Source organism: Atractosteus spatula, chromosome 5 (assembly GCF_055471065.1).
Source record: "Atractosteus spatula isolate fAtrSpa1 chromosome 5, fAtrSpa1.hap1, whole genome shotgun sequence".
In the NCBI taxonomy this organism is placed as follows: Eukaryota; Metazoa; Chordata; class Actinopteri; order Semionotiformes; family Lepisosteidae; genus Atractosteus; species Atractosteus spatula.
Window position 1 is genome coordinate 30,348,575 of NC_142710.1, and position 23,171 is coordinate 30,371,745.

General features: G+C 35.6%; 1 protein-coding gene across 1 annotated transcript in view; it reads right to left on the reverse strand.

Moving 5' to 3' along the window:
* shtn1 (shootin 1) overlaps positions 1–23,171 on the reverse strand; it is a 50,010-nt gene that overhangs the window by 3,001 nt on the left and 23,838 nt on the right. Inside the window, exons 5-16 of the mRNA XM_088917747.1 lie at positions 19,749–19,914; positions 18,758–18,855; positions 17,913–17,994; positions 16,331–16,425; positions 15,445–15,591; positions 10,775–10,928; positions 9,968–10,103; positions 9,470–9,561; positions 7,473–7,591; positions 7,179–7,229; positions 5,761–5,884; positions 4,615–4,765 (exon numbers count right to left, since the gene is read on the reverse strand). Of these exons, the coding sequence (XP_088773873.1) occupies positions 4,615–4,765; positions 5,761–5,884; positions 7,179–7,229; positions 7,473–7,591; positions 9,470–9,561; positions 9,968–10,103; positions 10,775–10,928; positions 15,445–15,591; positions 16,331–16,425; positions 17,913–17,994; positions 18,758–18,855; positions 19,749–19,914 (1,415 nt within the window). The remainder of the gene's footprint in view (positions 1–4,614; positions 4,766–5,760; positions 5,885–7,178; positions 7,230–7,472; positions 7,592–9,469; positions 9,562–9,967; positions 10,104–10,774; positions 10,929–15,444; positions 15,592–16,330; positions 16,426–17,912; positions 17,995–18,757; positions 18,856–19,748; positions 19,915–23,171) is intronic.

The following is a 23,171-nucleotide window of genomic DNA, read 5'->3' on the forward strand; positions in this document are numbered from 1 at the left end:
AGATATAACTACTGGATCAGAATTTCTCTCTGGGGAGCCATTTATTTCTAAACCAATGACATTGCACAATTTGTCAAATTGTGCCATTTCTTGTTTGTTGACAAAAGTGGCAGCTTAAGATAACGAAAGAAAGACAGAACGACCAATGACATGTGCAAAACAACAGAACCTGTTCTATCAACCCAGCCCTTGCACGTTAATGGCTTATGTCAAAGCAGCATGTTAAAATGTCTGTCGTATTGCATCTTCACAGCCTGCAGCAGTGATACAGGAGAATTAATCCCTGCTTAGTTTGCATGAGGGAAGGTAGAAGATTCTTGTGAAAACTTTACTAAAGGGCTGATCACTCTGCATGCAGTTCTTTGTTTTCCACAGAGATGACCAGAGCCAAATTACTGAAGCAGGATGGCAAGAAATAGCACTACTGTCCTTCCAGATAACACTATATCCCTGAAACTACAGGAACGTCTTGTTCATATGTTCTTCCACTCCTATCAGACAAAGCTTCAGTCATCATCTGCAGGAGTTTTACCAGATAATCCCAAATTAGACTCCTGGGGAGATAACAGTTCCATAAATCAGTGTTTGCAGTATTTGTTTCCAACTTTAAATACTGTATGCACTTGTTTCTGCGTTTGATTAGTATACATAAAAATATACATTAATTTACATTCATTAATTTATACTCAGGTAAATGTGTTTCTGGAATAATTACATTTACATTTAACCTTAAAATCTCCTTTTCTTTTCCTTTAAATGACAGATTCTAATTTATCACTTTGTAAATATGAAATAATATCATGACACAAAATCAGTAGAAACAGACCCTTTTGCAAATGAAATGTTAAAATGTGGATATTTAGGGATCTTTCATCACCATTATTTTTCTTCTTCTTCTACTACCACTAGTAGTAGTAGTAGTAGTAGTAGTAGTAGTAGTAATAGTAGTAGTAGTAGTAGTAGTAGTAGTAGTAGTAGTAGTAGTAGTAGTAACGGCCTATAACAATATTAGGATTGACGTAATAAAAGAACTTAAAACTCCATAAAATATAAGACCTACCATAGGGCTATCTGGAACTGTAATGTAAAACACTTCTTTTTTAACTCTTAAGATTTACTACACAATAGATATGAGAAAGCTTAAAAACAGTATAAAGTGGTTTTCAGCTGTATCAGTGAGAGCAGTATTAGTTAAATGGCCAATGACTTCACAGCACCTGTTGCTGAGACCTCTATCCCCAGAATTGCATTGTTCCCTTCTATTAAAGCTGCTGCTGGTTAAGAACTAAGAGTGGTGCAGAATGTAGAAATCCTCTAATCAGTGTCTGCGTGGGGGGATTCAGAAGGGTGCAAACAAGTAGTCCACTCCAGTGCTCAGAGAAATGGCTCCCCACTAGGCAATTACCCTGTTTAGAAAATAAATGAAATGACTAACAAAATACACTAAATTAAGTGTTTCCTGCAAAAGGTGCTTCCTAATTGCCGATCCTTAAGAAACTTTACATTGTGTCGACAAATGGTATTGCAGCTGCTCTAAAGCAACTGGCAAAAAAAAAATCACAAATAGGCTCTATTAATGCAGTGCTCTGCCTGATAATTGTCTAGCCTGTCCTGCACTGCTGGATTGACAGAATGTTTACAGCTTGTCAATCAATACACATTTTATACTGCGTCTCTCCGTGGTGTGTCTTTATGGAAGAATGGAGTGTGTAATTTACTGTATTTCACCAGAGCTTTCAAGCCCTCAATCACAGACTGTTTAGCAGTATTAAAAAAGTGTTTCATAACATCTGACTATCACACTTTTCATCAATCATAATTCTTTGGCATTAAACCCAGTATAAACTAAAATAAATGGGGACTTGTTTAAATCTGAGTTTTATTTTGTGAAAAAAGGAAACAAACGATGGCATGGGGAATAATGACCACTACAAACTGATTAAATTGCAGGGCTGACAGAAAAAAACACATTTAATTGCAAAGATTTAGAACAGATGTATAGAGAGCATAAAAATAAAATTGAACTACAAGGTGATTTGGTTGAGTCTTGCAAAAAAGAAATTTTCATTCATGTGGTTTATTATTATAGGCTCCAGGCTTTATGAGCAAACATGCATGAAAGCCATACTCCTAAGAATGTGTACCTTTGAGCTTATACTTGCTTTTAAGCCTAAAATTGATAGTATGTAGTCACATTCCTGCCTTGTTCAGTGTCCAGTATTCACCAAAGTGTGAGATATTTCTATGGCAAATTAAATAACCCTGTCCAAATATTAAATTAACAACAGCTAAAAGAGCCCAAAGTTCACTGCTTTAAACACATTAAAAGCTTTTTCAGACAGCTTTCATAAGCATCCATTTGTACAAAGGTCTTTTTTCTTTCTTCATCTAAAACAGTTTACTCAAAGAGCCCTGGTTTTTAGAGACAGTCTCTCTCCTCTGTCATTCTGAAGTTAATTTACCCTCATCTTTCTTCACCATGAGAAAATGGAGGGATAAAATATCCCATCATTGGTTCACAATGAATCATTTCCGAGAGAATTCTCAGTTCACACAAATCTCCCTGACCCTCAGGCTGGCCTCAATATGCAAGGCCATTGTTGAGGGCAAATTGGCTGTAAAATAAATTTAGTGAAAGAAGAAAGGAGGAGTGCATAGGGCCTTCCTACTTTTGACATTTTGTGGCTTCCTCCATATTTACCAAGGGCCAGACAGAAGAAGATGCTGTAACATCAACTCTGATTAGATGAAACATCCAGACGTGATGTGAAACCAGCCCCCCCCCACCCCCCTCCCTCATGTTTATTGAAGCGACCTGGGATATTCAAGGGATAAACAGGAATAACATTTACACAAGAAGGGATCAGAATTGAATTTCCTCAGTAATCGTGGACAAGTTAGCCCCCTTTTCTCTGGCAGGCTGTACATGACAGCACAGGAAACTCAAAGCTTTAATTAATGCCCTGCACAATGCCACACCAACTTGATTCCTGTTCTTTGCTTCCTTTTTTCCCCATTATTCAGATAAGACAAATTGCCTGAAGTCTGTGTGAAGAAACTAAAAACCACACTGCTAGCTTATTCTGTCAGACTCTAGGGCATTATTAGGCAACAAAATGTTCCTGAATTCAATTCCACGGCAACACATACCTGGAAGTACAACTGAATCTGAAGCGATTTAAATGGATTTTAAAACTTCTTGATTTCTACAGTAGCCTGGTCCTCAAATAATACTCAATAATACTCAAGCTAACAGCTCATGGACCTAGAGTTTTCAACCTAATTCTCATCTAACAATGTTCACATACTTTGCAGATATCCACTTCTTAAAAAATACTTCATGCTCAAATAATTTCAATTGTGCCCAGGTTAAATGACAAAGGGTTATGTATATAAGTGTGTGTTTTTATCACAATTCTACAGATGCACTTTGCAACAGTACAATTAGTGGGGATATTTGCAGCCAAACTTCAAAACACAGTAGAGACAGTCAAAAAAAGGGGTAAAAAATGTAACTGGGATAAATGGAGCTGCTATTCTACAATCACAGAGAAGTGTAATTTACTCATGGCAATTTAGAAATATTCATTTGGGAAAAATAACAGACAACAGAAATGTTCATGCTTTTTAAATTATTATTTGCAGACTGTGTCACAGCTGTAAATATGTTAAATGACTCTTTGATCATGTGCAAAATAGGGTACTTTACATATCGTAGTAAGTTCAGCTGTCCTTCCTGTAGCCTTGGAAGTCTGGTAATTTCTAATAAAGAGGAAGTAAACTAGAAGTCAAATCAGATACTGATTATACTGTGTTATGAAAAATGTTAATATATGTTTGACTACATGGGACATAAAAAATACTGTTTTGCTGCTGCCGTGGGGGGGGGGGGGGAGGGATTTAAATCCTATACCAAAATTATTTCTTTTTAGGAAACCTAATTGATGCCAGAAGACACAGCAAACAAAAATCTACCATTTATAAAAACAGGACCTTGTAATTACAGACTAGAAAGCTTTCAGAAGGTTAAAAACTGGCCTAGACAGACCAATTTATAGGTACAATTGCTTGGCAAACATTCAAGGCTATGAAATACCCTTTGCATTTCCACACAATAAAAATAATGCTGGGTATCTTTACTCATTTTTTGCCTTTACTTTGAAATCCAGAAGTTTTACAAATTAACAGTTTTGGAAACTGGCATATAAAAAAAATCTTTTTTCTAATTTAACGATCCCAGTACTTCAGCAATGATGTGCTCTACCCCTATAAGATGTTTTCTGTACATACAATCTAACACTGTGCATTGAAGAAATGTTAAAAGCAAGGATGTTTCATCCCCTTCGAAGGACCCCGTTTGTGTTAAAGAAATTAAAACTCAATTTAAAAGTGAAAAACCCATCTGCGATAAGGCAAGGTGGATTTCTGTTTTGAGTAGCTGAGGAAAAACCTTCAAAGGTAAGATTTATTAAACCTTCTGTCTTGAAACCCTGTTAGTAGCGACAAAGCCACAAGCTCCTGATTATTTGTAGCCATTTTTATGACTAAACATTGGTTTGTTATGTGCACTGTCCAGCAGTGCTAAAAACACGTTGGCAGCTCCAGTATACTCACAGAGGCAGTGGCAGCATGCTGGTGTGTGCTTCTCCATCTCCATGGGACTGAGTCCAGTCCCCCGTTTTCAGCTCTGCCTTCTGATCTGTCTTGTTTACTCTGTCAATGTCACCGCTGACACTGCTATGCAACGGGTTTTGAGTGGACTGCACTTCACAAAGCAAACAATACGTTTTCAATTACTTTTATTTTTCAAACGTGAGCAAATGTCTTTATCTGCATTTTTATTTGATTTTCATGATTTGAAATTTAGATGGTTAACAAAATTTAGAATAACTGAAAACTACTGATCATGCATTGAAATATATGTTTTTAAGTGGCACAAAAACCAGTGTAAAGTACAGAAAAGAACTGTTAAAAACAGGTATTCACAACCATTTGATCTGAAAGCTTTTCCACTGCTATTTTAAAATTATCCTGGAATTTAAAAATGAGAAAAAACACTTTTGACCCAAGAGTTGATGATGTGAGGATGATGAGCACATTCACGTGTTTAGCTGTGAATGCATGAAATAGTTAACCAGTCGGAAAATATTGAAGCTCATCTAGAAACCATAAAAAATAGATTCTGCTCAGGGAATAGTGGTTTACCAATAACATGAATCAAGTCTTGTCATTTGGAGAGCTTCTTCTCACTCCCAGCAATATGCATGTTTAAAACAAACCACAGCACTCAAATATTTGTCTAAGACTTATAAAAAGATTAACAGTTCTCATAAAAGTACAGTAGAACACCATCTGTAGGGTTTATGCTGTCACAATCTAACTGCTCACTGCACTAATCACTATTAATTGTGTTCACATACTGTTTAAGAAACAACAATACCCTGGCTTTCCCTGATGTTCCTGTCAACTTTGGAGCACATTACTTGGAAAGCTTTGCAGAACTATTGGTTTAAAAAATTAAGAAACTAACCTGTTTCCTTCCTATTCAATTGCTACAAAATTAAAAACATTTTTAAGATCATCAAAATGTTAAAAATGATTTGCAAGCTGTTTATTAGGACTTCCTGGTTTTTGGTAAATGGATTTATTTGAGGCTAATGTGGTCAAATTAATTTAGAATAAGGAAATCGAGGTCTAGAATTAAAAAAAGTATTACTGCCCATAAGAGCCACATGCTATAGCCCTTTGTATTTTACTCACGGCCTTCTTCTGTCTGTTCACACGCACACCTTCGTCTTAGTAGTATCTTTTCCAGCTCAGTCTGTGCAACCTTTACCTTGGACACATTTCTGTACTGAGCCTGGGAGGATATCTTCATTGTGTCCTAAGTAAGCACAAAAACAATGGGCAATACAGTCAAAACAATCGGCCGATATTTGCAGTCAAAATAAGAACATCAACCAGGTTAACATAAAGATATAGTTAACTGTTATATTCAGACATTTTCAAAAGAACTAGATAGTAAGACACCACGGAATCAAGAACTTTTAACCTGTCAAAACCTGCAATAATTATACATGTTTATCCTTGCTGAAAACAAATATGTAACATATGGTCTACATGCATGCATATATACACAGATTGGACAAATTAATCAATGATAATTGACCATGCAAAGTAATAATTGCATCCCATAACTCCCATGTGATGGATAACCGTACCATAACAGATCCACCACGTTTGGATGCCACCGAGTTTAGAACAGGCAGTGCGAGTTGAAGGCTTCCTTTGGCTTTAATCAGACAGATACATACAAAAAAACAATGTTGCAAGTTCTGTGATTGACAATACCTACAATTCAGGCACCAACATTTGACCTCTTTCAAACTCCATTAGCTTTCTCATGTAGTTTAGAAACTCAAGTGTTGATATTAAGACATTGTTTACAGTGGAAACATGTTGGTATTTATTACCAAAATATGAAATGTGTAGAATACTTTTAAATTTACTTTAAAATATGAGTAGTTTATCATTATTTTGTCCAACCTGTACAATATATACTGCAATTGCACAAATACTGTATATAGTGTTGCTGCATTGTTTTTCTTTCAGTACCAGGATTAAGAAAATTAAATTTTGATTTATATCACTATCCCACATTGACACCGTCAAATGTCAGATCAACTTAGATCATTTCTATAAGTCTTGCATCAGCACAATACAGATAACTTCCATGCCTTCCTCCAAAATGAACAATAGTGAGTTGTCTACCATTTTTTACACTGTAGGCCCGAAAGACTAGTGCCGTATCAGACAAAGCGTCAAAGAAAGGACTCACAATTTTCACTTATAACCCTGTAAATGGATAACAAGAAAGGCACCAGGATCGCAAAGCAAGGAAAGCTGGGTGTCCTTAGTTGCTTTTTTGGAAAATCTCTGAAACAGCCAGCTAATGACAGTCTAGACTCAGAATGGCACTGTTTGGACCACAGAGCTCAATCTGAATGTCAAGCAGAAAAGAGTTCCTTTATGAAATCCTACATTCCTCGCAGATTAATGCAGCCAAATGATCATTCAGAAACATGGTTCCTTTGCAACATAAACAGTATTGCTTTCTCTTGTCCATCTTACATGGTGGGATGAAAAAGTTAGGAAAGTGACAGCAAATCCAACATTACCAGAACTCCCTTCAGCTCCTGGAGAGCACTTTTAGATGGCTTCCTTTCCATCTAGAAATGAAAACACAAATATGCCCATATTATCAATTCAAAATTACAGCAAATAAGGGAAGAACGCTGATGTAACACCAATGATCAATGTCTTACTCATACCAAAGCTATAATGTCAAATACATCTATCACTTTTAGTGCAACTGATGTTATGAGCAAATACGAAATGGCAAACCAATATTCCCTTTATTCTTACAGCTTCTGTTTTTTAATTCCAGCACAAAGTCAAAATGATGGAAATACCTGTGTTGCTCTAGTCCTGTTAGCAGCCTGGGTAACAGGTCTGAGTTGAATGCCCTTTTTAATTCTCTCCATCATTTCATCCACTGCTTGTTTTCTTACGTCTACCACTTCCCCTCCTGCTGAAATGTAAAACATTATATCAGTAGAAATGTGAAAACACCAGTTTCCATGGAAAGTAAGATTTGTGAGTTAATGTAACAATTCTCTGAAATATTTTTGATTCCTTTACAATTATTGATAACTGTAGTTGTCATGACAATCAATAAATCAGTACATAAATCAGTACTGTTTCTTATTATATTATATGATGTGGCCATTGTGATACATGTGTATGTATTACATTGCCCAGGAGTGGTGTAGTGGAGATAGGATGGAAGTCTACATTTTCACCACTCCCCCTTGAAATATGATCGATAGTAAAATTCTTCTTTCATTCAGGTCATATGGAACTACATAAACAAATTGCATATATGGGAAGGTATGACACCTACATATTTTTTTAGGTATACTTGTTGGTGACCTATATTCAGCATAAAGTTCATCTATAGAGACATCCATCAGCGTCCCTCATACTTTAGCAGACGAACTGTTTCTTTCAGAATACACCTAGAATGGTGAAAATGGACCAAGTAATGGATTAATCATTTTAAATGGTATGTTAGTTTAAACTATGCAATATTTATTTCTGTTAATGTCTAGGTGCATTCAGGTGATTAAAAGTTGACATTATATTTGCCTTTGCCCTCGAGCATGAAGTTGAGTAATGAAGATTTTAAATATCACAACTGAAAATGAAGAGGTAGGAAAGCTTTTGTCTAGCTATGCCACTTACATTTCTGAAAAGTAAATATCCTTGGAGGAACTGCCTTCTATTATCTTCTAAAACACAGGAAGCAAAACTGTTTTTCCTAGTTCATTAAAGCAGTACTGTGGATGGGTGGGTGGTTTATGTCAAAAACACCTTTAAAAGGAACTAAACTAAGGTGCATACAAGGTCCACTCAGCACAACATTTACTTTAAGGAATTTTTTGCAATACTGACTCAGCTCCACAAACTTCAGTCTGAACACATGTTTTGCCATTTTTCACAAGAAATGAATAGCTTCACCTTTCCCCTGTACCTATTGCTCTTAAATGCAGAATGAAAAGCTTTCATTCAAATATACACATATACAGCTTTACTCTATCAACATTACAGGAAGGAATTTTCAAGCCATACATGTTGCCAGTATCTTTCCCTTTGTAGGCCAAATCAGTATGAAAAGGATTAAAATAAAATATCTGCAATGACCTTCTCATAATTTATATATTGCAATGATATTCATGCCTCATGATTCTTTACAAAACACTGAAATGCTCATTCAATGTTAATTAACTAGGATACCAATGTTTAGCTTGACAAATGAAAAATAATGATGAAAGACAAGAACGTGTCCTTCACCATTTTCATTCTGAATTTTGAGATAGAAAAAAAATCATTAAGCATAAATAGCTTTACTTATTTATAAGTATCCTGGAGTCTGGATGATAAACTGTATCTTTTTGCCCCTTCAGAATTATCTGTAGCCCATAAGACCCCATAGAGAGAGGACTAAGGGGTCTGGCCATCTTAGAGCAGATTTAGATGTTCTTAAACCTTGTTTCCACAGTTTGCCAACACTATGTGGTCTTATGTGACATCACTTACTTCATTACTCAAAACTGCATTTTTTCTCCCTCCCATGTTCTTCTTTTACATTTACAAATAATTTTGGTGGTATTGTACCATTCATGTTTCTTCTGTATAACCGAGTTGAAATGAATATTTGATGTCGCATTCATTTTGTACAGGTAAATTGCCTTTGTACTAAAGATGGCAAAATAATAACCAATTATATATCTTACTTACAGAGTATGAAGGTGACTAAGAATTTCCTTATTACATACACAGATTTTTGTCTTTATCTCTACTCATGAGAAACCATCACACAATAATTCTTCCCAGTACAAATCTTTACCCGATTCTTTCAGTGTTGGTTCTTGTGCTCCAGCTCCCGTTGTGGGATAATTCCCAGCCAGTCGTCTTTTCCGAATAATGGCGAAGAGAGAGCTTGAAAGGATTGAGACAGTGCAAAATATAATGTTATATGTGTGTTGAGCAAACATAGGTGTATTTTCTGATTTCTCCTGTAAAGCATTCTTTATATGCTTTATAGCATTCTGAATATGTCAATATAAAACTCCTAATAAACAGCTATTTCTGCTATTTCCTTTCATTCAGTTTTCATTTCATTCCGATTTATTTTTGGAACTGAATTTTTAAATAACCATCTAAGAAGAGCTACTAGAGAGGTAGGTAAACAAAAAAATAAAAAAGAGGAATGAGCAGAAAGGCAGATTAAAAAATATTCAATCATTTAGAAATTTCGGCATGAAGTCTTGACTTGGACTGCTGCTGGCAGTCTCAGGAGACGCAGGAGTTTGCGTTTTGGTGTTCAGGAGTACAGACAGCTCACCTGAGAGGATTAGATGGTGAGGGGTTCAGAGGCAGAGGGGGAGGGGGAGGGGGAGGAGGAGGGGGGGGAGGGGGAGGGGGAGCTGGGGAGGGCAGAGGATTGACAGCCATTTGCAGTCGCTTCTGTAGCTCTTCCACTGAAAGTCAAAAGAAAACAATAAAAAGGCCGTTTACTGCAATGCATTTTGGCATGACAATTTGTTCAAGATTACAGAAGATGAGGCTCTGAATTTTATGTCTCATATCTGATTTTAGTGCGTTTTAACACAAAAATGTTTTACTCCACAGCAGAATTTGCTTCCTATTTTCTGTCAAAAACTGTAAAAGTTTAAAAGGTTCAAATTAAGACAAAAGTAAAAAAAAATCCATTCTGAAAACTGCGTTCCTTTAGTTGTTGTTTATTTGAAATATGTTTTAAAAGAGCTATTTATATTTATAACAAGAAGCAGCAGCTTATTGTCAGTGGACATATATTACAGATACTTTTCATAAGTAAACTTGAATGTTCAGTCAAATGTATAATTATGAATCGGTGAGCTGTATATACAATTGCAAGTGTAAAATGTCTTTTCAAATACAATTCAGAAAAAATAGAAAAGACTGCATATAGAACAAACAGTGCAAAAGAGCATTTTATTTTTTTCACACTACAGAGCAGCAATCATTGACTGGCTTGATGAATGGGAACATTTCATGGTTTCCATGAAATGCTTTTTGAAAGTTATTGAAACAAAGTTTGTCAAGAAACTGGTTTCTTGTATACGTGTGCCTAAGAAAGCAGATATTGTTGCAGTCTCCTCCTGCTCACCTCTATGTCTGAGGTCCCTAGCCTGTTCATCTGACTTCTGGTACTTGTCTTCCCAGTCCTTCTTCTCCTCCTCCAGCAGTTCCACTTTCTGCTGCAGAACCCCCATCTCCTTCAGCAGCGTGGAGTCCTGGAGCTGCTGACGAACAGTCTTCATCTGACAAGAACACCAGAGCTTAGCCCATTCCCTTATTCCCAAGGCCCGCAAAAAAAGAAGAAATAAGACTGCATATAAAATGGAGATAACTATGGGTGGGGGGAAAAAGTAAAATGTGCATTGAACTTAAATTATGCATTATAAATTAATAACTTTCATGTAAAATGAAACAATCAAATACCATATCTGAGGAAATCTAATATGACAAAGAGCATTGATTGTTTTTAGCTAATAAAGCCTTTCACATCAACAAGAATGCAGCTAAACATTAACCTGCAGCGCACAAAGACCATGATGGCAGTTTTTGAAATGGGTGGTTTTGACAGAAGGGATGAAAACCCTAACCATTCAAAAGTGATGTAACGTTTCTTAGAGAAAATCCTCTTAATGACAGGTAATGATCCAGTCAGACTTTGCAAATAACCTTGATGTAGGTACAGGTCTAAATTTTCCAACAATAAAAAATAGCATATAATTATTTCAAAGGGCGTGTAGCTCCCTGGAAGCCTTTTCTTTACTTTTTTGCTTTCTCTCTTCAGCAAAAGTTTCTGTGCAACGACGTACACATTAACACGACATGGTCTCAAAGTGTTCTTTCACTATATTAGACAGCATTTTAATTTACCACAGTTATTAATTTATAATACATAATTTGAGTTGTTCAAGCACTTTTACATTTTGTCTCCATAATTACACGCCATTTTGTATAAAATACATCAGATGTATTTTGAATTATACATTTTATAATGCAATTACAACAACTGACAGTCTTGGATATAACACAAAATAAAATAATTAAAAATAAAATAAATCAAATCTAGACAACTAAATGAAATGATTCCACTTACCAAGCAAACCAATATATCAAGTCTAGAAGCATGAAGGTCAAAGTAAGTCCCGCAATGTTTCATTTAAAAAATAACATGAATAGAATAAAAAAGCATAAAACATGGAAAATACATTTAAACATTAAAACTAGTTTCTTATAACAAATTTAACACCAACCAATCAGAAAAAAACTTCATAACTTGCTTCTAGCTTCTAGCTTCTAGCTTCTAGCTTCTAACTTCTAACTTCTAACTTCTAACTTCTAGCTTCTAGCTTCTAGCTTCTAGCTTCTAGCTTCTAGCTTCTAGCTTCTAACTTCTAACTTCTAACTTCTAACTTCTAACTTCTAACTTCTAACTTCTAACTTCTAACTTCTAACTTCTAACTTTTTTCTAGAAAAAGTTATGAATATTTCTAAAAAAGGTAGACTGTTTTGGCTTAACCCTCTTGAGCAGGTTGGTTGTAGGAAGTTGGAACCACCTGCAAAAGCACTCATACAGGGATCTATATGGCTTTTCTGAAAAAAGTTACACTCAGACAGATCTTAATTGCAGATAAATGGACATATTGGAAACAATTCCAAGCAGTACAATATGATTTAAAAAATATGATCTTGGAATATGGAGGAACTGGGCATTTGAAAACTAGATCTTGAATAGCTGAAACTGAAAATAAGAATGAGAGTCAACAATGCTATAAAGATAACCTAGAATGTGAATGTGACAATACGAAATTGATTAGAGAGCCATTTTGTTTATAATATGGACAACTGTGAGGTCAAATGAATGAAAAAGAGTTGACCAGGGCTTGTTTGTCATGAAGCCTAGACATCTTTAGGATTACAAGCTAAAGCAGCAGAGGCAAAGAAGAACTTGATAGCAATCACTCTTCCCAAACCTTTTTAAAAAAACTATTTAATTGCATAATCAAAGTCTTTAACAGAACTAGAAAGAGAGTTCAAGTAGGCATGGCTTCTCACAGTGTGTAAATTTATCCTTAGTGCACAGAGAGGTGATTTTTGGCAGAGAATATGAGCAAGTCCTTAATTTAAGCATGTAAACATTTTAAACACTGAGATTCTAAATTAGGCATATGATCATCATCTGTGGCCTTATTAGAACCCATGCAGCACCATTTTGAATATATGGCAATCTTTGAAGACTGCAGGCATTTTGCAGAAATACTAACAAAAACACCAATTTAGTAGCAAAGTGCTGAAAAAGTGCTGCAGACAAATAGAAAACTCAGCTCTTCTGCCATCTGAGGAGAGTTGCTGAGGGGTTCTGAAAGCTGGGAAAAACTGTGTAGACTTTTGGTATCATCCTTTGGTACTTGGGTTTGAGAATGAAAGCTCTGCTGCCATCTCCCTTTCTTTAGAACAAAAGGAAGGCATTCGTGTTTGGTAATGAATATGTATTCATGTTCGGTTGGCAAAAGCTAATTGAAGATCTCATCCAAATGATTCTTAAAAAATAGAATACTATTTATTACTTATGTGACACATTCATTATTTACAGTTAGGAATTGAGAATCTTTGAATTCATGGTAAGACGCATTTGGTGACTCAACCATATTAGCACATAAAACTCTTTATACCAGAGTTTAGCAAAGAACGACTCAAATATACTGGCAGTGGACTGCTGGGAAGTTCTTCAGCCTTCAATCCCCTATCACCTTTTACAACAACAGTTCAAGTATTGGACAGGAAGTGGCATCACTTTTTTGTATTCTTCTAAACTTGATCTTCAGATAGAAATTATGTTCCAGACAAATATGGTAATAAATATTTAGCTTAAAAGGAGAAAGTATGCTGTTGTTGGTAAAGCTAACAAAAGCAGCTCATGTGGTGATAATTGCCTCTAAGTAGCTTTGGAATATTGCCAGATTTATTTTGCCCTTCTCAAATAATGCGCTAATTGTTCTTTAAATGGAAGGCACAGCTCACCTCATTCTGCAGGATATGAAAGATCAGCACGGCCTCTCTCCTAATACTCTTTATATTTTAATCAATTAACAAGCCAATCCAAGTAAACACAGCCCTGCTTTGTATTCTTTTAAATATAACAGCTGTTCTTAAAGTGATTTATACTTCACTTTATTGTTCAGTTAGAAAGAATATTAATATTCAACAATTTTCAGACTTTACATAAAATGTATTGCAACAGTACAGCATATGGTATATCTGCTAATTCTTCAAAATGACAGTTTTACAAATAAAAACTGTATACAAATAAAACAAGATTGAGAATCTAACAGTCGAAGACATTTACAGAAACAGTATGAGGAAAAAAGGTGAGGTGGTAATTCTATCCATGCTAGGTTTATCAATCGTTTAGCTTTTTGCAGATCATTCAATAAAGCTTTCCACCATGAAAGGAAGACAACAGTAACAACAGAATTATCAAAGGGTAAAAAAAAATCTCACTTTAATAATGAAATTCCTTGTACAGTACCTTCAGTCTCCCTAATTGTAAAACCTGTGTTTTTAGGTAATTAGTACAGCCTAGTGCTGCACAGAGTTTTAAGGAAATATTTAATGCTAATATCTTGATATACAGTACCAAATAATACTGATAGCTCCCTTTCCATTTCAGGGCGTTGTAATGTTCTGCAGCAGCAGCTTTAAGGAAGCTTTTATCACTTGAGCCTTACAGAATGTATACTTATGGAAAGCCATTCATCTGCTATCTGGCTAAATCAGGAAATACGTAGGATCTTGTGTCTCATCTTCTGATGCCCACACATTAGTTCCTTCAGATTTCATCAGCAAAAACACCCCAACATTACAGTCACCCCTCAGTGATCAACCTCCAAGAAATCACAGGTAGTTGTTGTCTGAACAGAGAAAAACAGAAAAGTAGTCCTTTTCTGCACTTCACCTATGACAACCTAGGTTCAAATAGAGCAGAAACTAGAAGCAAAATTAGTTTTCCTAGTCTCAACATGGGGTATGTCTAGATGCATCATTAAAAGGTATTAGGTGCAATAAATAGAAGGCCTCCAGTGTAAGGAGAGCTGCCTTTGGGATTTTAAATAAATAACAGCTACATTGTATTGTATTTTATTTCCCTCCACTGTTTTACAGTATTTAGCAGGGTTTGAAAAAAACAGACACAAATCACATTACATGTTTTTCCCCATGTTTTTTTCAGTATTTAGGGTGTAATAATCAGTGACTGCCACTGTAACAAATCAGCCACGTACAACCAGTTATGTTAACTAAAAAGATCTCAGAGAAAAAAAATCAATATTTACACTTTAATGAACAAGTATTCACCTGTGAATGAATGCTTCTTTTCTACACTCTGAGACTCATATTGAGGAATACCTAGTTAAGCTTTGTTTCTCTTATTTTCTGCAGAAAATATTATAAGCCAAGGCTATTGCTTTGTGTGTGATAATAACCTTGCGTTTTATGGGAAATGTGAAGTTACAGATCATACTGTGAATAGGGGGTAAGGAGCAGCAAAAGAGTAAAGCACATTCTCCATGGCAGCAGGAATCTGGGGCCATATCCAACCATGCTAAATTGGCCAAACTTATTAAAAAAAATATTCAGGAACTTGCTATTCTAGGAAAACGACTAAGCGCTGTTTGTAAATTTAGAACTTTCAATTTGTTTTTATATCAAGACAAAAGTAAAACCTTTGTGGGAAGGTAAGGTGTGGACGCGATGTGAATCACTCACCTCCTGCTGGTGCTGAAGCCTCTCAGTCTCTAAAATCTGAGTGAGCCGGGACACATCCTCCAGAGCTCTGCAGAGCTGCTCACTGGGAGAAGCGCTTTGGAGCAGAAGCTGGCTCTGCCTTTTCAGTTTCTTTTGCTCCACCAGCATCTGCATTATGGAGTTAAGACAGAAAAGTAACACGGAAACCAGTGGCACATTTAAATTGGTTACACCAAAAGCGATGTAATGTTGTGGGCAAGCTACTGCTGCACATGGTTCTTTTCCTTCGAATTTTAAAGACACCTTTTCAATAGGTTCCCGTGAGCATTTAAACACTTGCTAGAGTCAGTTCATACAAAATATGTCCTGTAGTTACCTCCGTAGTCGTGGAAAGGTGAGTGAATAAAATAAACACTCTTTCAAGACATTTTGATATTTCTTTTAGTCAAACAGTCTGCTATTCTTAAATGTTTTTTATACAATATGAAATATTATTTTTGTATTGACTTTGGAGGGTGTATCCCACAGCGACTACTTTTCTATCTTGAAAAGACAATACATTGAAACAGGGAGATGATTTTTTTCATAAAGCAATAATTAGGATCTACCACTGAGATATTTTTCATTGTACAGCAACTAAAAATAAACTATTAGAATTGCATTTAATCCCTTGTAAAAGGTAAAATATTACTTTTCTTTTGTTTAGTGACTTCATTTTAAAGGCAAGTAAAAATTGTGACTTACATTAAATACAGTAAATTCAGCTTAAGACTAACTTCTACGAACCACAAAATATTCTTCAGCCAAATAATGTTTCACTCATTGTCAGAGCCAAATTAATAGTAGATTAAACTCATCATGATTTAGTACTTGTAAAATATGAACCAAAAACCAATCCATACTGTACCTCTTGTGCAAAGCCTTCTGCTTCCCTTCGAAGATCTTTCTCAAGCTCCAGATTCTCCTGCAGCTCTTCATATTCTTCCAATGCTAATCGGGAAACTGAGAAAAAAAGTTCCTGAATTAATGTGAGTGCAGCAGAATTTAGAAACACAACAAAAAGCTTCTCCAATACCACACAATACATTAGAACCTTCAATAACTTCACATTTTACCTTGCTACTCTGAAATTACATCTTAACTGCTTAATACTTCTTTCCAATTTGGGTAAAGGGTTAACTATATTCAAAATGCACACTTGATCTCTGGTTTCCCAGCCACAGTGAAATGTGCTAGAGGTTTGTAATTCTGTTCTACCTTCTGTTTGTTTGTTGAAGTAGCTTTTCAGACAGGAATGGTGATGATAACCCTTTAGTCTGGTCTCTTATGTTCTTCAGCACTTAATGGTGGCTGTTATTCAACAGAAATCATCTCTGATTTGCCACAGTAGCCAAGTGTCCAAAAGAAAACAGGCCAAAGTGACCAGGCAAATCTGAATCTTGAAATATATGCCATTGAATTAAGCCTTATTGCAATAGTCTATAATATTCTTCAAATTAAAGTATTATGATGACTTGGGAAATATGATAAATTATCAGAAATAAAGTCAATATACTATCAAGTCAAGTATGCTGCTAAAAGCACAGTGTGAGCAGTTAAATGAAACGTTTATGACAACTATGAATTGGGACAAATTTATGCATTTATCCTGAATAGATGTTAATTTAGTTGTATTTAAATCTATAATATTTTAAAGTAGTTCAAATTTATCTTGAAAATCAATTTATTGAGATTATTGTCCTGAATTGAGACTGCAGTTATGAAAAAATAATCCTAGGAAATACATTTAAGAGCTTTCGACATCAAAGGGTCTTTATGAAAAGCTGATGTAGCACAGAAACATGAAGTAAATATATACCTATACACTATTTTTTGCAAAGATTATTTTTCCTTTTTTGTCTGGGCGTTTATCATATTCACTGTGGGTAATTACTATTAGAATTCATACGGTGCCATAGGTACTTGAAGAATTCATGCAAATGTTTTATAAAGTGGGTTATTCATTCGAAATGTAGATGGATTTTTCTTTCAGATGGACACTTTTTAGTCTGTCATCTTGTATCTCATTGAGAATATCCAATAATTTATTAGTAATAATAGGCCTTGCTTGTATAGTATTCTAGATATGACATGTCAAAACATATGAACTCAAAAGCTGTTTTGCTTGTCATGATAAAATGCATTTCAGACAACGGCATCACAGAATAATGAATACTAATGTACGATTTAGCATTATTCCCAAGACTTGAATCTAGTTAGGACAATTTTCCCATTTAAAATATTAAGGTTTCACACTTTGAAAAACTTGTTGAAACTTGACTTGCTTTCAAAGTGTAATGACCTCCCATAGCTATAAACAAAAACAAACGGTGAGATTCATTAAATGTTTAAAAAGGATTAAAAAGGATTTTTAACTACCATATGACAACATTATTTGAGTTTAAGATGTCAGCAGGTGGAAGCACAACTTGAATAAGATGTGAACTGACCTCTGTTGAATTTTGTCAAGATCTTCTTTTGTTGAACTGTTTCAGTGAACAAAACAATATTTTCCTGTTTTTCTTTTTTCAGCTAAGAAAGTAAAGAAACCAGAGGACATTAAAATGATTTATTTAACTCAACTTACAACATGTAACAATCCTTAAGTATCCACAAACTAGATAAGACCATTAACAGGCCATGAAGCTCTAGTCCTCTGGGATATACAGGCTTTTCTGACAGGTCATTGAGAGTATATGGGAACATGTTAGAATTAACCACAAGCCTTAGTGCAAAGTTGCCATCAAGGTTGGGTCAGACAGAGCTGGGCAGAGTTATCCTTAGTTGTCACACATTCAATGGCCTCTAGGGCTTGCTGGTTGGTTGCTTGTGAGCCTACAGCATTCTCAGTGAGACACACTGCTTTCTATTGTAGCTGGCTCTCCTTTATAGCACTGTATTGGAAGAGTGTACTCTACCATTACAGCAAGTTGATCAATTATTGGTAATTCCAAAGTGGGAATGTAAAAACAGAAAAATAATCATTGGTTTCAACTGTTTTAAATAAATACATTTTTGTTTATGCTAACACAAATTCCAACCTTATTCAGGTTCACTAAATTACTGCAACACAAATATGAAATCTAGTGACAGGACAGAGTTTTCTAATTTATTGCTTAAGCAAATGACTTCTGATGAAACTAATGAGCACACACTGTTAAAGTCATTAATTCAGATGGCTAATTCTGTTAGCCCTGCTCTAGTCATAACTCCACCATAACGCATAAGAGCATCAGAATCTAGAAGCAATAATGGCTTTATTCGAACACAGAGGTGACAAATGTGTTTTACTCACTTCATCTGTTACTTTCTCCAGTGTCTGTCTCAACATTTCCAGTTCATTTGCAAATTTCTTCTTTTCCTCTAGTGCTGAGGAAAGTTGATCCTGCAGCTCTAAAGATTTTGAGCACAGTATTAGACAAACAGTTCTTCCTCAAACTCTGGTTGGGACACCAGTCAATTGCACAATTACACTTTAGAGATACAAACTGGCTGACATGATATTAACCTTTCACATAAAAATGCTCCTAACACTTGTATTAAATTTGAAATTTGTGTCCAATAATTACAAGATACTTTTTGAAAAATACATTTTAAAATGTAGAAACCTTGTGTTGATTCCCCATCTTTACTTTTAAATTTATCTACATCAATGCCTTTGGAGACTGCTGTTGTACTTTGAGTGAGATATGTTAACCCAGTTATTCCAGTCCACCCAGGTGTATACGTGAAGACCAGCACTGCTGGGAGTTTTACACTACAGAAACCAGGATTAGCTCTGGCCCAATGTGTTACTGTGGCTCTGGAGTAGACTTGACCTTTTTATTGATTATAATATAGTAGGACCCACACAGACCGCAGTGGGTGCCCCCCGCTGGTCCCACTAACACCACTTCCAGCAGCAACCATAGCTTCCCAGGAAGTCTCCCATCCAGGTACTAACCAGGCTCAACCCTGCTTAGCTTCAGTGGGTAGCCAGTAGAGAGATGTAGGGTGATATACAGTAGCTGCTGCCCACAACATTATCTTCCAAATTAATTTGCTTTGCCCCAGCTCATTTGTAGATGAACTGATTTATACTTTCACTTAAAATGCACCAAGGAGACTGACACTATAACAGTCATTACCTTTAGGACTTCAGTATTGTAAATGCAAGGTGATTATGAATTATATATATTAAGGTTGCGTCTATTAGCAAATATTTATTTTCAACTGATCAACATGATAACAGGAAACCAGGTCCTGCCCATTAAGCAACAGTGAGCCAGGTGCAAGGGAGCAGTCACCTGTGATTTGACGCCTGCAATGAAGAGATGAGCATGTGACAGGGCTATCCTCATTCTCCACAGCAGAGTCTTCTTCCTCAAAGTTGATGGCACTGATGACTTCAGGCCCTAGTTGAGACTGGTACAACATGCTTTTCCTCTTCAGGGACTTGTTCTCACGGTTCAGCTGTGGAAGAAGGCAAGGTGAGTTTATGCACAAAGAACTGTGTGAGTGCAAAGACTGCATCATTTATTTTAATAAGGAAAACTGAGCAAGGATTTCTCAATTAGATATTTGCACTTAAAATGCAAATATTTAGTAAAAACTAAATTAAACACACAAAAGGAATTCACCCTAGAAAAGAAGACAAAATAAAATTCAATTCAGTGTCTATAAAATAAAGAAAATATAAAGGACTACTTTTGTGAACAAAACTGAATCATGGAGTATCACATCTTCATTAAAACTGAAGTTAATGCAGGATTACCAGGCAATTTCAAATTTATTATAACCTTTTTATTTTGCATTTCAGACAAAAGAGAAACAATACCTAAACTGACACAACTAAAGGAATAATTTGCTTCTATTTTTCTCCATTTAGATTGAGGCATTTCCAACCTGGGAACCTTTTCAAAATACAGGAATCCTCTGATAAAGAAGAAAGTCTCTCTTACACCTATTGTCACTGGAAACTCCCAAGGCTGCACAAAAGTAAGTAATTAAATATTCTTAACTGTAGGGTTTTAACACAACATTCCATAAAAATAGCCAACATACAGTTGTATGCAAAAGTTTGGGCACCCCTGGCTAAATTACGTTTTGTTGATTTTCTAAGTGAAAAGAAGTTAACACAACCTCTGCAGCGAACAAACTTAAACTTGACATATTTCTGCAAATTTTAATACACAGTTACTATTTGCTGAATTTAACAGACTGAAAAAAATAAAACAGTAATTATCAGTCAGTACTTCGTAACGCCCCCTTTGGCCTCACAGCCTCCAAAGGTTTCTTGTAGCCAGCTAACAGTCTTTCTATTCTTGCTTTAGGAATTGTTTTCCCCACTCTTCCTTGCAGAACGCTTCTAGTTCAGAAATATTCTTTGGTCATCTTGCATGCACTGCATGTTTGAGATCTACCCACAGATTTTCAATAATATTCAAGTCTGGGGACTGTGAAGGCCATTCCAAAACCTTAATCTTTCATTTCTTGAAGTAGTCCGTGGTTGATTTTGAGGTATGTTTTGGATCATTGTCTTGTTGTAATATCCAACCTCTTCTCAGCTTCAGTTTCTTCACTGCCTGAGGGACATCCAGAACTGCAGGATTTGTTGATACTTAGTAGAATCCTTATCTCTACCCGCACAATATTTCCTATACCACTGGCACACAACCCCAAAGCATAACAGATCCACCCCCATGCTTAACAGTTGGCAAGGTGTTCTTTTCTTCAAATGCTTCATGTTTTTTTCTCCAAACGTACCTTTGGTGATTGTAGCCAAAGAGTTCAATTTTTACTTCATCAGACCACAGCACTTGGTTCCAAAACGCCTCTGGCTTATCTAAGTCTTGTGTTGCATACTTCAGACATTGACTTTTGTGATGAGACCGCAGGTAGGGTTTCCTTCTTATGACTCTTCCATGCAGATCATGTTTGTGCAAGCAGTGCTGCACACTGGACCGGTGCACCACTACTCCTGTGCCAGCTAAACCTGGTCCTTTCCAGTGATATGGGGTTTTGCTTTGCTTTCCTGACCGGTCTACGAGCAATTCTATCTGAGACTTTTTGTTTGGTTTTCCAGATCTTGTCTTGACTTGAACAGTTCCCCTTAACTTCCATTTCTTAATGACATTTCGGACAGTGGAAATTGCAAGCAGGAAGCATTTAGACATCTTTTTATAGCTATCCCCTGCTTTGTAAGAGTCAATAATCTTTATTTTCTGATCCTCAGTCAGCTGCTTAGAGGAGCCCATGGCTGTTGAGTGTAAGCACAACACCCTGAGAGGTTCGAAGAGTCAGAGAATTTATTAAGCTCTGGAAATGTCATCACCTGACTTAGATTAAGGCCTAACGAGTCAATTAAGTTCTGAGACCTTACAAAAAATACCAGTAGTGGATCAACTGGATGGGTGCCCAAACGTTTGCACATGCCACATCTACTGTTTTATTTTTTTCAATCTGTTAAATTCAGCAAATAAATAGTAACTGTGTATTTAAATTTGCAGAAATCTCTCAAGTTGATGTTTGCTCGCTGCAGAGGTTGTGTTAACTTCTTTTCACTTAGAAAATCAACAAAACATGTAATTTGGCCAGGGGTGCCCAAACTTTTGCATAAACTGTACATACAACATGAAATATAATTTTAACAAAAGGTGGGCCTCAGTCAGCTAGATACATGGATATCACTTCATACTTATGGTACTGACTTCACAGTGCTATGGAATGTTTGTCTTGTGAAGCTCTGTTCATCCCTCCAAAAAAACAGTTAGCTGCTTCCAATGAAAGCAGCTAAACATTTCCAACTGGATACAACATTATTAAACATTTCCATAAAAAATATTTATGATTCTAACCTACACCTAATAATATAAATATAGACTTCTGTAATTGCATTACATAACATGCTACATTTTATGAAAATGTAAAATTCTGAGATTCCAGGGATTTATTATTTTAAACATTTTACTAAATATTTGCCTCTTCAATGAAAATCTCAATCAATTCTAGAAAACAACAAAAGTATTTCCTTTTATTTTTCTGCACACAGCTACTATTCATATGGAGGCCAGAGATTAGTATTATAATTTTTCAAGTGATAGATTAAATTGAAAGAAAAAAACAACCTGATAGTTTCCAAGGTATTTAAATTTTATTGATTCCTTATTATCTCTGAACATATTTTTTTTATGAACTGCCATTTATTTTGAAATAACAGTCCACTTAAAAGACACAATTTGGATTGTATATACCACATACAAAGTGTCCAAAAATAGGAAGAGTCACTTAAAATAAGAAAAAAAAATCAACAGTAAGCTTTGTTTACATTTGGTATATAGTCTGTCCAGTACACAGAATAATCTACCTATAATCTCACTGTTCCCCTCTTTTCATGTTAAAGTTTCCTATACAAACACTTCTTTCATTAATAAGAAGAATGTGAAACAGTTAAGCAAGCAACACAAACTTGCAATGAAAAAAAAGGATACTTAAGATTTCAATTAATCCGAAGTGCTTAAGAGTCAGATAGTGACTGGAAACATGATCTTCAAGAAGCAATACAGAAGCAGAAAAGGCAATAATAGCATTTAAAAAAGACAGCTCATCAAGGGAAATTGGAAGAAAAGCATTGCATTCTTTTGCTTTTAAACCAAATTAGTTACGACGGATGTGTCAATTTACCACTTATTAATGGAATTTTAAATTGGAATAATATTTTTACAGATATG